This window comes from Malania oleifera, chromosome 2, assembly GCF_029873635.1.
Source record: "Malania oleifera isolate guangnan ecotype guangnan chromosome 2, ASM2987363v1, whole genome shotgun sequence".
Classification (NCBI taxonomy): domain Eukaryota; kingdom Viridiplantae; phylum Streptophyta; class Magnoliopsida; order Santalales; family Ximeniaceae; genus Malania; species Malania oleifera.
The window spans coordinates 104,348,866-104,368,574 of NC_080418.1; the positions used below are offsets into that span (position 1 = coordinate 104,348,866).

The 19,709-nt window shown below is 35.1% G+C and overlaps 1 protein-coding gene across 1 annotated transcript; it reads right to left on the reverse strand.

Annotated features, from left to right (window-relative positions):
- Window positions 1-1,158: 1,158 nt before the first annotated feature.
- Window positions 1,159-19,055, reverse strand: LOC131149145 (uncharacterized). Its single transcript, XM_058099295.1, has 7 exons — window positions 17,655-19,055; window positions 15,866-15,982; window positions 2,580-2,758; window positions 2,391-2,484; window positions 2,199-2,276; window positions 1,947-2,048; window positions 1,159-1,583 (listed from the first exon to the last, which is right to left on the reverse strand). Exons 1-7 carry the CDS (start codon window positions 18,141-18,143, stop codon window positions 1,449-1,451), a joined length of 1,194 nt encoding a protein of 397 aa, XP_057955278.1. The 5' UTR covers window positions 18,144-19,055; the 3' UTR covers window positions 1,159-1,448.
- Window positions 19,056-19,709: the final 654 nt, after the last annotated feature.

Genomic DNA, 19,709 nt, shown 5'->3' on the forward strand with positions numbered 1-19,709 from the left:
AAACCTTTTTTAAGCGAAGAACAAAAGAGGCGTGGCCGTGTTGAATAGCGTGATTCTTTATTTTTTCAATTTTTACTTGTTAAGTTGACTTAAATAAGGACAAATCCTTTTTAAGCAAAGAGCCAAAGTGGTCCGGTTTTCGTTTTCTAGAATAATGTCGTTTTTCTTCTCCAAAAAATTCATGTCTTCCCATTCCATAGGTTGACATTTAATTGAAAATTTTTTAATGCAATAATTAAGAATAATTTATATTTTTAATTTACAAAATTGTCGTAATTGTAGAATTTCTTGATTAATTTACATGTTTATGTTTTATTGATTGACATGAAGTATATCTAACGAGTTTCATTTTTTTTGGCTTCGCCGCCAAGTTGACCAGATGGTTCAAGTGACCCAATGATTTTACCAAGTTACTCATGCATTCCGCTTTCAAAACCATGGTGGAAACATTATATTTGGTGTTCGAACCATTGGAGATACTGTCACGAGAGTGGGTGATATGTCGATGGGCGAGTCCTGTTGACAAAGGTGTTAGGCTATCGAAGGTAAGATGGTCAATTTTGTTGTAATCCCAAATTAAATGTATACTAGGGTGAAGTTTCAATCCTATGAAGCCCCTTTTATTGGGAAAAAAAAAAATCATGATGCCCAGCAGACACAAAGTTTCAATCCTATGAAGTTTCGTCCTATTGATTGCCTATCCATTCTACAATGAAGATCAAGATCTCTTATTTTTTCATGGATTGCCTCTAGGAGTAAGCTCGTTGACGCCAGGTTACTATACGCTCAACTACAAAGTTGAGTTGAGCTTTGCAAGTGGCGGGTCGGCATAGAGTGGACTAGAGTCTTGAAAGGGTCAAGGAAGATGATGGTGTTCTCCAAAAATCACAGCTGGGAATGTTCCGGTTAAATGACTTGTGTGTGGATGGAAGTATGATTATAAAAATTTACTATTCTAGTAATCACAAAATGTGCTGAAAAATATTAAATTCCATGTACCAATTACCCTTCCGAGTAAAAGTCCTTCCACCCAAGGAGACATCACAGCAATGCGAGGAAAAATGAGTGGTGAAAACAGATCTGTGTTTGTACCAAGAACCCTGGCAAAATGCATTGCATAAGAAAATGGGCAACCCGAAAGGAAGTAGAAACTTGACATGGCTGGAGGAACAATTCTTGGTGGGATATAGAAAAAAAACCAAATTTACAGGGCAGAAAAGTCCAGCACCGCCCTAATTTCAGTAATTTGCAATGTGATTTCAACTGTAAGGAATGACACGGTTCAAAATTTACATTATCACTCCCTACGTTGTGAAAACAGCAAGGGCTCTCTTCCCTCTCAAAGATAAAAAGTATAAAAACAGAACTCGAATATCCTTCTCGAGAGGGGCAGCGGCCGCTGCATGGTTGCCCAGTATATTACAAGTTGATGCTGTTGTGGGAATTGGTCATTTGTCATCCGTTCTTCCCGAGTTTAGCCGTCTTAATCTCTCATCAAGCTCTGCCATGACTGCTGGTTCTTGCTTTTTCCTTTGCTTTGAAATAGTGTTGGTTGTCATGAAACCAATCTTATCAAAAGCCACCTGCAAGATTTAGCCAACAAGACTTTGTACTGTGAAAACCTATTTAATAAACATAATGCCATCATTAACTAAGGAGTCGCTAATGGATTCCATAAAACAGTCAAAAAGAGCTAAAAGTCAACATGGACTCAAGGGGGTACGTGGGCACCACAGGAAACAAAATTCATTTCACAAAGCTTTTGATTCATAATTGACTTTACATTGCTCTTCACGGGGTTTGAAATCAGTCCGTATCTGTTTGCTTCTATGGAAAAATAATTAAAAAATAAAAATAAAAAACAATTACAAGGAGAATCATTCTTTCATATCTGAAGTGTAGTGGTGCAGTAAAGAACACAGGGTCCAAGAAGAAATTTGTGTTACCGTCAATAAATCGTCAGGATCAAAAAGGTGATGAGTGGTTTTCTGTAAAATATTAATAACATCGCCGACCTGATGTGTCATGAGCAGCTCGTCCTCCTTCATCTGCAACCACTAACTACAGCTTAAAAAATCTTCCTCCTTTTTAATTTCTAAAGTTGCAGTTAGTTTTATAGGATATATTCAAGAATTGCATCATACTTGAATAGAAGAACAAAAGCAACAGAAAGAACATAATGATAAAAGCTAAGTCACCATGAAGATGGCCAAAGCTACGTTGAAGAGAACCTTTGCCCCCTCTTGGAAAAGGACGTCCCATACCCGCAGAGTTGTCTAGAAAATAAAAATCAACATTAAGTTTGATCGACCTAATGTGTTTTATCCCTTTGTGTGCATCCGTTCTGTGCACAAGAGGGAGAGAGAGAGAGAGAGAATAGTTGTTCTAACCTCAGAAGGCAAGCTCTTGGAAAAGAGGCAGAGGAACCATTCAGTGGCAACAAGGGACACATCAAACTCCAAAGCTTCCAAATGAGCAGCTATCCTGCATTTTCCACCCTTGAATGTTTTAAAAAACCAATAATAAGGGCGGAAAAATACCTATTAGCAAATCTATTTAAGATGAGACGAGAAAAGTACATAGGGCATTTTTTAGCAAGCAAATCTTTGAAAACCCTCTGCTCAACATGACATCCTGATAAATTATTTGTGTAGCAATCATTAACTAGGACATTTTCCAAGAGGACAGCAAGCATCCAAAATGCATCTTCTTCTGTCTTCATCACAAGCAGCAAAAGTGCTGCAACGTAATTCAAACCCTGTGCCAAGAATTATTAAAGACAATAATGAACTTAGAAATTCTCCGAGATCGGAACATCAAGCAATGAAAATCAATTACAAATTATGATTCTTAAGGGACAACACAACAGTTAGAGCATGACGAGTCAATGCTGGAGGTCACAGGTTCAGACCTTGGAACAGGACTGGGGAGCTGACATTCCCTCAAACCCCCACTGGACAGGTAGTGTAGCAGCTATAGCCAGGCCTGCTAACCCCCTCAATTGACAACTACCCCACCAAGAAAACAAAAAATGGTGTTTATAGACCACAATCTGGATGGCATTATATCATGTACCCACAAACTTAAAGTGGAAATTATGGTTGGAATAAATCATGAGGTCATAACATGTATAAAACCCCAGCTTTATGACAATGATCATAACATGTTTGAGCAACATAATGTGGTGTGGGCGATGGGTGCAACACTAGGACAGATAGATTAAAAACAATGCACATATTTTTTTTCAAAAAAAATGATATAAAATTAAGGTAGCTGATAAAAAATATAGATTTGCACACAGGAAAACAATGGCTATGAAAATAATAAGGATTGCACTGGCATAAACTACAGGCACTTCATGGAGAAAATGACCCATGAAATTTATTGCCAGAATTGAAAGAAATAACTCAGAATGTCATGTTTTAGTCAATGCTGTGACTAAAAGAAAAGAGCTTAAAAGAGGCATGCAAGGTAAAAGAAAACAGCTTGAAAGAGGCATGCAAAGTAAAAGCACAAAGTAGTTGAGATGGAAAAATATCAAGGAAACACAACTATTGATTCCTCATAATTGCATATTCAAATTTGTGTAGACCCACCACCAACACCAAATGGATAGGGCATCCTGCCCTATAGACATGTACGATGGGGCATAAGAAGTCAAGTCAGCTGGAAAGCTCTCTATAACTCAAATCATTGACTCAGTTCTACTTCAGCTCAAGTTACTCAAGTAGGTTGAAGAGTCGAGTTCAAGTTTTGCAATACTCATCATTAGTCTAATAGAGCTTTTGTAATCATATTATTTCTACAATTTATCAATGATATATATATTATGAATATATTTAATATTATTTATTTAATTTAAAATTAAGTCAAGCTTAATCATGTTGAGCTCGAGGTCTAAGAACTTGTAGCCAAGTAGTGTTCCAGTTTAACAATCCTGAGATCAGTCATTTTGAGTGGAATTTTGAGTTCGCATTTTTTGAGTTGAGTTGAAGTATCTAACTTAGTCGACTTGACTCAACTCGAATATGACTTGGATGCCATTAGATGCACCAACATCACCCTTCTACACTCGCCATAAACATCAGGGACAGAAGTTGGAAGATGAATTACGCCCTTAAGCAATGAAATGCCCTCAAGGTTTGTGTGATAATTTATTTGTACAAATGATACGGAGGGGGCTTGTAGATTTAGGAAAATGCTGCCATGAACAACCCAAACCATGAACTCCAATAAGTCCTCATGTTTTTGCAAAATTTAGGCTCATGTGCTAGTCATTGTGGAACCACTTATCAATAAGTACTTTTTTTTAAAGAACTGCTGAATTTTATAAGTAGGGATGATAAGTGCTCAAATGGATGAGTTCTGAAAGTCTATTGTTTGGTAGGGTAAAAAATTAAGTACTGATTATAATTTCAGAAGTTTTAATAAGATATATTTATCTAAAAATTTTAACTATAAAATTTATTAAATTTATTAAACTATAATTTATTATGAATTGTTAAATACAATTAATAATATTTTTATTACTAATAATATTAACAAAATTTTAATAAGATATATTTATCTACAAATTTAAACTATTAAATTTATTACATTTATTAAACTATAATTTATTATGCATTGTTTAAATACAATTAACAATATTTTTATTACTAATAAAATTCATTGATATTATAATATTATTAAATATCATTATTAAATATTAGTAATATTTTAATTAATATTAGTGTTATTATTAAATAACACTTCAATAACAATGATTTGTTATTATGTTGTTATGGTTTAATAAAAATGTTTAAATAATATTTAATATTTAATTTTCAGAATAGAAGTTATTAATAATATTTCTTCTTATTGGTCATATAAATAGTAATTTATTAGTAATAAAAAAGATATTTTATAATTCTTATTAAAAATTTTATTAATAATAAATTATTAATACTATCAACCCCAATTACAAGTTTGCCATTGTACAATAAGAGTAACACTTATAAGTGTCATAAGCCATCCCAAATTGCCTATAAAAATTCACTTAAAATAAGAAGTTTCTTTTAGTATTTCTTAATAATCACCTTGTACTTCTTAATAATCACCCTCTCTTGAACATGCCAAATAATACTTATTGGTACCAGCACTTATTTAAATGGTAAGTACTACAAGTACTTTTAAGTGCTGCCAAAGAGGTGCTTAAAAAAAAGTAGACAAAAGTAAGTCTCAGAAACTAACTCAAGGCGAACCCATGGTTTCATGAACCTTCATCCCTATATCGAAGGTCCAACCATGGTCGTCTCTTCTTGCTTCTTTTGGGCAAGATGACCATGGTAACAACTTCCAGCTGACCTGTTCAGATTGCCTCCCTAGTCAGTACATGTGTTTTGGTTCAGCCCATAACCTCTCTTTGGCATATTCAGATCTCCATAACCACTGAGCCAAAAGCACCATATGTAACAAGATCCAGCAACAGCCATCTCTGTTCTCAATCCAGTGTTTATTTATTTAGTTATTTATTTATTTATTTATTTATTTTTGTCATAATTTTCCAGTTTTGAGGGAGACAAACTGATGGGATAAGTATTTGTGGAAGAAAGTGACGAGGGTGGCTTTTATCTGTTAATTGAGGCTCTTGCTAAAGGTTTGATAATCATGTTGCCCATGGTTTACTGCAGAAGTAACTAAATGATTTGCTCCCCACAACAGTACAGCCAAATTTCTCTCTAAAGAAGGGGTCTTGGCGTTATATTTTTTTTTTTAGCCACTTCAAATTGTGATTAAAAATGGAAATAACAGATATATTTCAATTAATTTGATGGAAAAAATGCAGCAGTGGGGGTGACAGGAACAGTAAATTCAAGAAATTATTGTAGCAGGGGAAGAGACTAGTTGTTGTAGTAGGAATTTGTGTAATGTCAACCCGAATTGACAGATCAAAAGCTACTTGGCTTCTAACAGGTTTCAAAAATGAGGTCACCACATCATCTTCACAAGACGTGCATATGGACCTTAATTTTTTCTCACACAAAAGCATTAGTTGTATTTGGGACTTGCTTTCTGACAAGTTTCGGTCTTGGTCCCTACCAACCACTATGATGACCTTCAATAATACTAATGATCAGTGTGTCAATAAAAAAACACATTAATTATCACTGCAGCAGCCACAATGCAACAAGTCCCACAGGCAACCAATGGTCAAGTTTCGATCTTGGTCCCTACCAACCACTATGCTGACCTTCAATAATACTGATATCACTGTATCAATAAAAAATACATCAATTATCACTGCAGCAGCCACGATGCAGCAAGTCCCATGAAATTAAGTACTGTATGCTCAAATAGTATAGAGATACTGTGGTTCCCTCATTTTTACAATAAATTATGTACAATTATATTTCCTAATTATTTCCTTTTTTTTCCACCATAAAACGTGTTAAAATAATAACTTGTGATTTGTAATTTATTAGTATTATTATGTTACATGCTTTGCACAGCTGGGCTTTCGCTGTAAGTGCAAGTGGACCACTTGCCGGCTACTTGAGGAAGTTAGCAAAGGACACTTTGCATAAGTGCAAGCAGTTTGCATGGCTATAAAAAAGGCATCATCGAGCATTAGTATGTATTGCATGTAATTGCAAGCCACTCATTTCCATGCTATAAGAAAAGAAAGTCCTCTGTTTTTTGATTTTTAAAGAGTCCTCTATCTTCATAGCAAGCCTACTCCTTAATCTTTTACCATCCAAATTTTATATATTTTCATATGCACCCAACAGTTTAGTGGGTATCAGAGAAGAACCTTGATTTCAATTTCTCTCCATAAGCCCCTAACATATTAAGCCACAATGATGGCCTCAAACAATAGCAATGAGCTTACTTTCAATTATTCCCAATAAGGAGTCCCAATCTTTGTTGGTCAAAATTAAGCTTTCTTGTGAAGACATTGTTCATCTCCCAAGATAATTGGGACAATATTGAAGAAGGGTGTGGTGTAAAAAATACCAACTTGGTCAACATCAAAACAAAAGGAGCATAAGGAGAACCAAAAGAAGGATGCAACAGCCTTGTCCTTTATGCACCAAGGGTAACTGGTAGGTAAAACTATCTTTCCCAAAATTATAGGTGCAACTACATCTAAAGATGCATGGGAAATTTTAAGAAAACAATTTGGAGGCTATGGTAAGATAATCTCCATTGTTCTACAAAATTAATGGCAAGAGTTTGATAACTCGGCAAAGAATAAGAAGATGTACAAGAATTTTTTTCCTACTGTTTCTATAATTATTAATCAAATTAGAGGCTACTGAGATATCATAGAAGAAAAAAAAAATTGAAAAAGATTTGAAAGGTTTGCGAGAAAAATTTGAGCATGTAGTTGCTGCAATAGAAGAATCAAAAGATCTGTCAAAGCTCACTGTAGATGAGCATATGTGAAGTCTAGAAACCCATGAAAAAGAATTAGCAGATTTTCAAATGAAAATCTGGAGCAAGCTTTTCATTCAAAAGATAAATATTAGAGAGCAAAAATATTATAAAGGAGAGCAAGAGAACAGAGAAGGCAACTTGACTCAAAGAAATGCACGTGGAAGCGGGGATGGTAAAATCCAAAGTTTTTAAGCATAAAGGGTAGAGGAATAAGAAGCAATTTCAATCAAAGGAAACTTAACAACAATTCTGATTCTCGATGCTGCATCTGTGGAAAATATGGACATGAGACAAAATATTGTTGTTTTTCATGCAAAAAATGTAGAAAACCAAATCCCTCTCAAAGTGATTGTTGGTATAAAGACCAACAAGAAAATAATTAAGTCAATTACTCAAAAGAAAATGAAGAAAAAGACGCTGGTCAAGTATCTTATTCTTGCATGAAGGCTCAACAAAAATTAGAGAATATGTGATATGTGAAGAGTTTACTAGCAATCACACACAGGTAACAAAGATTTGTTCACGAAACTTGATGACAAGTTCTCCTTTGAAGTAAAACTTGGAGATGGCAAAATGGTAAAAATTTCCGGGAAAGGAGCAATAACAATCCATGCTAAGGTAACACTAAACTCATCATGATGTGCTTTATATTCAAAATTGACTCCGCATTTATTATGTGTTGGGCAACTGCTACAAAAGCAGAAAAGTTGCATTTTAATAATGGAAAATGCATCATCATTGACAAGAAGAAAAATCTTACAGTGGCAAAAGTAAAAATGAACCTCCACAATGATGATTCTCATTTACAGAGGTATGAGCATCCAAATTTCAAAGGCCGTAAATTATTGAAGAAGAAATACATGGTCGTAGGATTACCTAATATTTCAAAGCAAAACAGAACGTGAGACAATCATATTTATGGAAAAGAAAAAAAATGCATCGTCTACCCTTTCCAAAGACATTCTAGAGAGCCAAGACCCCATTTGAATTAGTGCTTTTAGACATTTGTGGATCTACAAGAACCCTATCTCACAACAATGCCATCTCTCAACACCAATATATATTTTATTTCATATATTAATGATTATACCAAAATGATATGGGTCTACTATCCAAAGCAAACTATCTAGAGCTTTCTCTACTTTTCTTCACTTCAAAGCACTTGTAGAGAAGCAAAGCAGAAGACAACTGAAGATTCTGAGGACAGATCACACTGGAGAATTTCTTTCCACAGAATTTAATGATTATTGCAAAAAATAAGGCATAAGAAAGCAAACAACTCTGCACTATTGTTGAAATGGCTCAGAGAATCTTAAAAGGTAAAAGACTCCCAAATAGTTTTCCAACACATGTAACAAACAATGTTGCTTATATCCTAAACAGATCTCCTACAGAAGCAGTGCCAAATAAGACTCCATGTGAGGCATGGAACACACATAAGTCATGGGTAAATCTTCTGATTTTTTTCTCCGGCTGCATAGCTTATTCACATAATCCATTGCTTGAGAGAAGTTTGATGAAAAAAGGAGAAAAGTACATCTTTGCTGGGTATAGAGGTGAATCTAAAAGATATTGTTTGCTAAACCCAAAGACAAATGATCTCACAATTTCTCAAGATGCTATTTTTTAAGAAATGGCAACATAGAGTGGGGAAGAAAATTCACAACCTTTAATAATCAAATTTTTCAACCAAGTAGAAGCCGAAATGCAATCCCAAGCTCAAGACCATCTGAATCTCCTAGTTCATTAGAAACTTCAAGTTCACAACAAAGTTCATGGAGAGAATATAGAGTCAAGAGACTCCCCCAAGAAGGGTACGTTCCACAAGGGAAATCTACGAATCGTGTGATGTTGCATTCTTTTGCTTATGAGCCATAGCTTTTTGATGAAACGAGACAGAAGAAATTTGGGTAAAAGTCCTGAATGAAGAAATTACAACTATAGAAAAGAACAACCATGGGTACTTGTAGATTTACCCAAGGGTAAAGAAGCCATTAGGCTGAAATGGAAAGCACAAGGCCCATCTAGTTGCAAAAGGCTATCACAGCAACCTTGAATAGACTTCAATGAAACTTTAGAACAAGTAGCTCATGTGGAAACAATAAGAACACTTCTTGCCTTGCCAACCCAACTAAGATTACCAGTTTTTCAACTTAATTTCAAATCGGCATTTCTCAATGGAGAATTAGAAGTCTACACAGAACAAACTAAAGGTTATTATCTAAAAGGCAAACTTTATAGGCTGTGGTACTAACTAAAGCAAGCTCCATGAGCATGGAATAGAAAGATTGACTCCTATTCTCACCAAAATGGATTTTGAAGAAGTCAGACTGAGCCTTCACCAATTTTCTCCTTATTTTCCTATATGTCGATGATTTAATCTGCACAGGGATATGCAGAAATTCCAGAAACATGAGACGATAGATTTGAGACTTATGAAATATTTTCTAGATTTCAAGTTTGTCAATCAAAAGGCAAAATATTTATTTCTTAGGAAAAATATCTCAAGGAATTATTGAAGAAATTTCATATGAATAATTGCAAGCCAATTTCTACCCTATTAGCAATGAGTGACAAGTTGCAGTTAGATGGTGGAACATCGAAGGTTGTTGAAAAAGTACACCAAAGCTTGGTTGGTTCCTTGATATATTGACCTAATACGAAGCTAGATAATTTTATAAGCTTAGTGTCACGGACCCCCAAGTTACACTCAATTAAGGGGCTGCGTGGCACTCGTCGAGGGTCTCCCTCGACAGAGTCAGCCAACAACTACACGTTCAAATCTGCTGTCATGCACACCTGAGAAGCTTTTGGAAGCCATTCATTGTCATGAAATATTAGTTCCAACAATAATAAATCATGAAAGCAAGCGACATTCATACTCAATGATAAGTGGAACTACTTGTTTTATTCAATCAAGAAGACAACCACACAAGTCATCATCTAAGTAATTCAACAACCAGTATAAAAATACCAGGCAGATAGAGGTGACACCATCTCTCCTCCCCATTTAACTCAGATCACACTGTCAACCCCTAACACTCCCCCACTCAATCTATCGACATCCTCATCGATGTGCTGTAAAAATTCTCCCCACTTTTGTTGTTGGCGACCTTCATCATTGACTACTCATTTACCAAGCTATACTCTACATATTTAGTCTTTACTCTATACGACTCATCCATTGCGTGAGGTAACTACGACAACTAACTAGTAAAGAGCTGAAAAAGGTATCTGACTCATCCACTGGGTGAGGTTAACTACGACAACTGACCGGTAAAGCGCTGAAAATGGATATAGCTCATCCACTATGTGAGGTAACTACGACTACTGACTAGTAAAGAGCTGAAAAGGTATAAGACTCATCCACTGTGTGAAGTAACTACGACAACTGATTGATAAAGAGCTAAAAAAGGGTACTCTAGTTAGTTGTCTTTTGGGCATTGAAATCAACTGAATCTCTCATCATACCATCGTTCAAGTCATCAGAGGCTTCCAGGTCCTTCTCAATATTGACTGGCCAGAGCGTGCAACGTTCACCTTGCCTTCCCTTTAGCACTTGGCGTGACACCCTGCCTACTTTCCTGGGTGCTTGATGCGAACCATTATCCTCTCTCTATAGTCTTACTGGAAGTCCTCTGCCCACTTACCCATTAAATTGTCATGGATTCTTTTACATTCTCGGCACGCATAAGAATAACCCAAGATCTCAATTAACTCCCGTAGGGAGGCCTCAAGCTCTATTGGCTCAACCCCGTGGGATTCAAGATGGCATCGTGCCCTCGATGTGTTTTAGCCTATTCAAGGCTTCCGACAGCTCAGTACTCTCTGGCAAACCTCAAGCTCTATTGACAAGTTTCCCATAGGGAGGCCTCAAGCTCTCTTGGCTCTACCCCTTGGGATTCTGGATGGCATCACGCCCTCGATATTTTTCAGCCTATTCAAGGCTTCCGGCAGCTCAATACTCTCTAGCATACCTCAAGCTCTATTGGTCTATTTCCTATAGGGAGGCCTCAAGCTCTATTGGCTCTACCCCTTGAAATTATGGATGGCATCACGCCCTCGATATGTTTTCAGCCTATTCAAGGTTTCCAGCAGTTTGATACTCCTCTCGAAGACCTCAATCTATATTGGTCTTTTTCCCCCATAAGATGGAAGAGATGGCATCAGGCCTTCAATGCATTTCAGCCTATTCTAAAGGCTTTCAACTACTCCATACCAAGGATTTTTATACATTGGGTGACTTACTCAAGTTCCACAATTCTATTTTCAAAATCAGATACACTATAGAGGTTTTCCCCTTTGTCTTTTCTCTCTGGCAGCCTCAACTCAATTGGTACGCCTTTCTCTTGAGTCATCCCTTGTCCCACATGCTTCATCGTTGTTCTGCTTTTACAAAAATTTTAAATTCTCATTTTACAACACAGGGTGTTCACACACACTGTGCTCTAATACAAACTGTCACGGACCCTCAAGTTACACTCAATTAAGGGGCCGCACAGCACTCGTCAAGGCTCTCCCTCGACAGAGTCAGCCAACAACTACATGATCATCAAACCAGCTGTCATGCACACCTGAGAGGTTTTCGGAAGCCATTCATTGTCATGAAATATTAGTTCCAAAAATAATGAATCATGAAAGCAAGCAACATTCATACTCAATGATAAGCGGAACTACTGGTTTTATTCAATCAATAAGACAACCACACAAGTCATCATCCGAGTAATTCGACAACCAGTATAAAAATCCCTGGCAGACAAACATTTAACTCAGATCGCACTGTCAACTCCTAACACTTAACTTAATTTCAATATTTATGCACCAACCTAGCAAGCAGCAGTATGCAACATCTGACAGAATTTTACATTATCTTCAAGGAACAAGAAACTTCAGCATTAGATATGTCAAAAAATAAAATAAAAAAATTAGCTGTTTGATACACCAAAAGAGACTGGGCAGCCTCAATTGAGCACCTCAGAGCATGCATTTTGCTTGGGATCAAAAATAATTTCATGGGAATCAGGAAAACAAAAACACAGTGGAGAATATATTGTAGCAGCAGTGCCAGCATGCAAGACCATACGGTTATAAAGAATACTCTTGATCTACAAGACTAAAACAAATAGAGTATGCACCTACGACTATTTACAATTGCAAAATCAAAAAATCCACTGTATCACACCATAACCAAGCATTTTGAATTATGAAACCACTTCCTCAGGAACTTGTGTAGAAAGGAGAAATTCAGCTTAAATTCATCAACATCAAAGAGTAGACACTCACAGCAAAAAAATTTGAGCAATTTAGAAATAATGTTAAAATTACAAATTAAGAGGGGGTGTTAAAATAATAATTTGTATTTCCATGCCTTGCTCAGCTGGCCTTTGGCTGTACATGCAAGTGGACCACTTGCCAGCCATTTTACTAAGCTATGGCCAACTTGCATAAGTCAGCAAGTAGTTTGCATGCCTACAAAAAGGGCATCACCAAATGAAAGTATGTATTGCATGTGATTGCAGAAGAGTCACTTCCATGCAAAAAGGAAAGAAAGTCCATTTTTTTTAAAAATAAAAAATAAAAAGCCTCCTCTATCTTAAAGGCCAGCCTACCGCTTCTTTCACCCTTTTAATTTTATATATTTTCATATGCATCCAACAAAAAGGAGCAGTACATTTCTTGAATGGAATAAAATGTCCCTTATATGGGACTAAATGATCATTGTACGATCTATGAATTCTGAAAGTACCATCACTGTGAATTCTGAAACGTTACTAATTTTGTTGCTACTTATTTTTTCTTAACTAGGAGGGTAGATCGTTTATCATGCAAATACTATAAAGTTATCCCAAGTGAAAGCTTAACCACACAATATAGAGTTTGTGTTAAATATATGTATTAAAAATGGAAGAGAAAGGATAAAATAAATCAATGTAAAAGAACTAGATGGTGGAACCTAAAGGGAGAAAACATAATAAAATTTAAAGAAAAAATGATCAAATATGGTGATTGGACTATAGAGGATGGTGTAAACACAAACACTCTTTGGAATAGGATAGCTAGTTCTATTAAAAAAACAGCAAAAAAGATTTTAGGTGAGTCAAGATAAAGATTCTCGAATAGCAAAGAAAGTTGGTGGTGGGATCAAGATGTTTAAAAAGCCGTACAGATAAAAGGAATTTGGTATAAAACATGGCAAAAATGTAGAAATATGGATAACTTTGAAAAGTATAAAGAGGCGAGAAAAGATGCAAAAAAGGCTGTTAGTAAAGCTAAACATAGATCATTTAATAATTTGAATGATAAATTAGATACAAAAGAAAGGGAAAGAGATATATTTAAACTTTCTAAAGCTAGAGAAAGAAAAAGTAAGGACTTAGATAATGTAAAATGTATAAAAAGTGAGGATGAAGAAATAAAAGGAAGATGATAAAGTTATTTCAGTTAGCTATTTAATGAAAACCAAATAGAAAGCTTAAGCTTAGAATTGAAAAATGAGGAAAAGACTAAAAATATGAGATTTATTTCCAAGATTAGAGTTAACAAAGTTAAGTTTGCACTAAAAAAGATGATAAATGGAAAAGCTATAGGACCGGATAACATTCCAATTGAATTTTGAAAATGCTTAAGTGATAATGGAATAATATGGTTAACTAATTTATTTAACACAATTATAAAAACTAAGAAAATGTCAGATGAATGGAGTAAAAGCACTTTAATACCTATATACAAAAATAAATGAGATATTCAAAATTGTAATACCTATCATAGACTTAACTTATGAGAAATACGATAAAACTGTGAAAAAAGGTAGATGAACAAAGGTTAAGGCTAGAAACGAAGGTCTCAAAAATCAATTTGATTTTATGTCTGCGAGATCTACTACAGAAGTTATATATCTTTTAAGAGATTAATGGAAAAGTTTAGGGAAAAGAAGAGAGATATGCATATGGTATTTATTGATTTAGAGAAAGCGTATGATAGGGTACCTAGGGAAGTTCTATGGTGGGTTTTCGAAAAAAAAAAATGTGTATGTAGTAGGTATACGGATTTCATTAAAGATATGTACGATGGAGTAATGACTAAGTGTAAGGACTATCGGTGGAGAGGCTAGAGAATTTCCAACCACAATAGGTGTACATCAAGGATCTGCTTTGAGCCCTTATCTTTTTGCTTTAGTGTTGGATCAACTGACTGGGAGTATCCAAAATGAGGTTCCATGGTGTATGTTATTTGCAGATGATATTGTATTGATTGATGAAACTAGGGGTTGAGTAGAGGCTAAGTTAAAATTATGGAGAGGAGCTTTAGAATCTAGAGGCTTTTAGGATAAGTAAAAATAAAACTAAACACATGAAATGTAATTTCAATTAATAGTAAAAGGAATATTGGAAACAAAGTTAAACTTGGTGATGCAAAATACCCTTAAAATTTAAAGGAAATTTTTATAGGACGGCCATAAGACTAGCTATGCTATATAAATCAGAATGTTAGGTAACTAAGAAACAACATATCCAAAAATTGAAAGTTGCCAAGATGAGAATGCTTAGATGAATGAATGATATAACATTGAAAGATAAATTAAAAAATGAACATTTTCATAGCAAGTTAGGCATAACTCCTATAGAAGATAAGATAAGATAAGGGAGGGGTGACTCAAATAGTTTGGACACTTACAAAGTAGGCCACATGGTGTAGCAGTAAGGAAGAGTAAGTTAGTGATTGTGAGGGGTAGTAGAAGGGGTAGGGGTAGACCTAAAATAACTTGGAATGATATAGTAAGTAAGGATTTAATAGCTTTGAATTTGTCGAAAGAAATTGTCCATGATCGCATAAATTGGTAGAAAAGGATTTATGTAGCCAACCCCACCTAGTGGGACTTAAGGCTAGGCGTTGTTGTTTTTGTTTTTACTTTCTAAACCAACCAAACAATACTTTTTGTCTGATTCATTGGTGAAATCATTGAGTTTCACTTAAGTCTTTAACAGTATTTTGTGGTGTGTGTTGAAATTTCAGTCAGAATTATGTAGAGTAAAGAGGAAAGATACTTGCAAGAATAAGATGACACCTTCATGGTAAGTCTTTCCCTAGGTATATGTATTTGTCATGTGCTTAGCGCTCAACACATTTAGCTGTAATGTGGATTTTCCAGCTATACAAGGTTATCATGAAAACATTTTCACAGGTTTAACAAAGATCTTGCCTAATCCATACATTCCTAGCATGCTTTTAACACATATATGCCAAGTCAAGACCAGATGTGGGTTCCTATTAGATGAGACAAATGAAATTAAAGCTGTGCATGCACTCAATTCCTAACGGGATTTCATAAATTCAACAATATGACCACATATTGTCCCCCACAAACTGATTAAGCTGACATCAGAATTTCTGTATAACGCATTCAAGAGTTCATGGCAAGATATTATATGATTAGAGAAAATGAACCGACCTGACAATAACCAACATCAGAATCACGAAAAGAATACCCAACAAGAACACGTCGGAGAGCAGCATGACCTTCAGTGGTGTCCAACCATGGGTGACCCGGGAAGGTTCGTGGTAGGTCCTGAACATATTACAAAGGTAGTATATGTATCAAGAACAAAACAACAACACATCTAAGCAGATAATAAAGAACAAACCAAAACAAATGAAAGGTAGCACACGCATGGCAAAAATAATTCATGTTTTAGAAAGTAAACCACAGATTTGCAACCTAGAAAAACCAACCTCTTTCAATTTTAAACTCACAAGTAAAACCATAAATATAATACAGTTAATACCCCCTCCCCCAACTCACACAATTTTTTGTCTCTCTCATTTATTAACTCATCAAAGCTTCAATCAGAAACTTGTCAAATATCAGTTAAGCAAAAGCAATACGATCCTTAAGGCATTTTCAGAAATATGTTTTATACTTAAAACACCCGAGCTCTTAACGGCTCCGTCTTCCACCAGTTCAGAAAGCTTGCAGAACTGTGTGCACAACCTGTTCATGAAGTAAAAATAGGTTCTTATTTTCTACAACTTCCCACCCTAAAGCCCCAACACCACCCCCCCCCCCCTGCGGGGCCGCCCCAAAAAATAAAATTAAAATTAAAATAACCTTAGTGGTTTATCATAACTATTATCCAGGGTTTCGTATTTAAAAAGCATGAGAAATTTAGACAACACAGCTTCCCTGAAAGCTATTCTCTACAACTTCCATACCACAATGAGAAAAGAAATATATTGCATCCACCATTTTAATGCCATGTTAAGATACTCACGCTCGTATTGCCAGGCCAGGCAATGTAATATTGTAATTATACTTCAGATGGAGTAATGACTGCATAGTACACTTCCAGGACTTTTTGCAGTGGAAATTAGTCATGCCTTTCTTCCTTGTATCTCGCATCTCTTTCCCTCTTAATATAAATTTTTATCCAAAAATGAAATAAAAATTTTCACTTCAACAACAAGATCCAAATGCCAACTCTTTCACCCAAACCCCCAGGAGGGTTATTGCATACTTTTAACTCAGGAATATCCATGAGCACTTCTGATCTAAGGGTGCAGAAACCAAATCAAAATAATTTTTAAAAATCCAAAAAAAGAAAAAAAAAACATTATCATATGCATTCTTTCCAAACCTTCGCTCTAAAATAGCAGCAACTAAGCAATTTTGAAAGGTCTGATATAGTCATGGATTCTTATAAAAATAGTTCTTTGATAATATTGACATTTGTAATCCTGAACATATTTAAACTAAAGCATGAGTATTCATTAAAAGAAGACAAACTACAATGATCCTATCCTATTTATCGACAAAAAAAAAAAAGTTCAAGCCTTCTGATGCAACAACAAAGAAATGCATTATCATCTTACGGATTTGAAAATTCAAAGCCACTCAAATGCACTTTCAAAAACACTAAAACCCCCACCCCCATTTCAAATAATAGGTATGAGGGTTCTGCTAAGATAAAGCATGTTCTTGGGCAATGTAAGCAACATGATGAGGAAAATTCGCAAAACACTCTTTGCCAACAAAATACAGCAAAACAAAACTAATTCTTTTGCAGAAATGCTTGTCATCCTAAATTCCTGCTACAAAATTACCATCTATTAATAAGAGGTCACCTACAAAGTTCAAACACCCCTACACAAAGTAAATCTGAAACGATTAATCAAAGCAAGAAAAGCCAATTCTCCAAATTCAGCAATAATTATTCAAAAATGTAGAAAAACCAAACACTTACATGATCGATCTGGCGTGTTGCAGGCGTGACTTTGCCCTCAACAGCCTTGGTCAAATCACTGTAATAACTCTCCGGCACCGTTGATCGTTTCTTCTCTGCTCCTGACAGAGAAAACCACACCTTAGGCCGCAAAACCGGCGGTATACCCTTCCTAATTAGCCTCCTGAGAGTAATAGCATTAGCAAGAGCCGATAATTTAAGGGAGGATTTAAGGGCGATCCCTTCAGAGATCGACGAAATCTTGGTCTGCAAATACCAATTAGCACCTTTACTGGCCTCCAATGCCCACCAGACCCTACCTTGCTTCCTCACCTTTTCCCTCACCTCATTCAATACATTAACATCATCAACATTCCCTTCCACCGTAAACCCATAAAGATCTTGAAACTTTACAGTGATGTTTGCCCTCCGGGTGTGAATGCTGGGCCTCCAGTTCTTTATTTGGGACTGGAGCTCCAAAATGTCTCTTCTGCTTTGCGTTCCGTACATTTCTTCGGGTCACAATGACGGATCAGGAAGAGACTAAGGGAAGAAGAAAAGATTGCGATTCGGGTCCTTCAATTGGAGGGGTTGAAGGCCTTGTCAAACCAGAGAACCCCACTTGCTTGAAACCATGAAATGGTCTACTCCGAAGCCTATGTGCTTCAAATCGGATGAGATGAGGCTCAAAACTTGGTCCTTCGGAAATGGGTATTTAAAGATTTGCTCGAAGAATGAGTCGTGAACGCAGCTTATCTAAAAAATTCTCATTTGAATAGAGTTTTTTATTAACAAAAGAAAAAAAAATGAAAAATCGAATGGGATCTTGAAAAAAAAAACGAAGAGGGAATTTGAGACAACACCAGAGAGACCCAGAAAGGGAAAGGACGAAAAAAAATCAGAAAACAAACCCAAACAAATGAAAAGACAGAAAAAAAAACAAGAAAAAGCTTAATACAGTAAAGATTGCATTAAGAGAAAAGTGGGTTTATAGAGATGGATTTTCTGTCAAACAAAAAATTCCTGGTAAGAATAAGAGAAAAACAAAAGGAAATAAAACGAGAATGTAACGATGAAGAACCAGACGATGAAAAAATAAACCCCCCGAAATTTCAGGGGAATTAAAAGCTTGAAATTGACATGAAAATCTGTGGCGCGGTGGTACTTGTGTTTTCAATTCAAGGAGATGTGTATATTTTTGCGGAAGCCTTTTTTTTGGAACGTTGGACTGTTAGGGGTTAGAGGGCACATACAAACGCCGACTAGAAATTAAAGAAACGTTGGCGATTTGAAAGAAAGTTTTCTACCAACCAAAAAAAAAAGATTTTAGAGAGAGAGAGAGAGAGGCCCGCTGATGGAGGCTTTTTTCTTTTTTTAGAATAATATAATTTTAATTAAATGCTAACAGCCGGTCCAAACAATAGAACATCGCAATTCTCAAATTCTTCTTCCCCATTTTAAAAATAAATCATTCTCTAATTATTGAAACATTATACAACACACATACTCTATGATTTCATTGCAAAAATATTATTACCAAAATTATAATTTAAAATATAATAAAAATAAATTTCAAACATCATTTTTACTGCTCAAATTTATTTGTTCAATAATATAAAGCATATAAAAATAAATTGTAAACAGTATTTTTTTTTTTGTTTAATGTTATTTTTTAATAATTTAAAAACTTAATAAAAATAAATTGTAAACAGCATTTTTTTTCTATTAAAAGTTATTTATTTAATTTAGTTTGACTAATTATATTCAAAATAAATAGTTAAAAAATGGATTTGGAATGCCTATGATCATAAATGAAAAGTAAAAAATTAAATTTACCAATTTAAGGAACGTCTATAAAGAAAATATATATTTTTAATTAATTTATCTGGACACACCAAAATAAATTCTAACAAAAATTTGTTAGCTTTTGCAATCTATCTTGAAATCTAACACGATTTAATTTGACTAATTATTTTTTTGATGGATTAATAAAAATATTCTTGTTATATTGTCAACTGATCGTGTGTATATTGCGAAGAATAAAAATCAAATTTATTAATTTTGAATAATTTTTTT

Coding starts and splice junctions, on each gene's coding strand:
- LOC131149145 (XM_058099295.1), bottom strand. CDS start 18,143: ATGTACGGAACGCAAAGCAGAAGAGACATTTTGGAGCTCCAGTCCCAA. Junction 15,983..17,654: donor CAACACGCCAGATCGATCAT/GTAAGTGTTTGG, acceptor TAATATGTTCAG/GACCTACCACGAACCTTCCC. Junction 2,277..2,390: donor CCAAGAGCTTGCCTTCTGAG/GTTAGAACAACT, acceptor TTTATTTTCTAG/ACAACTCTGCGGGTATGGGA.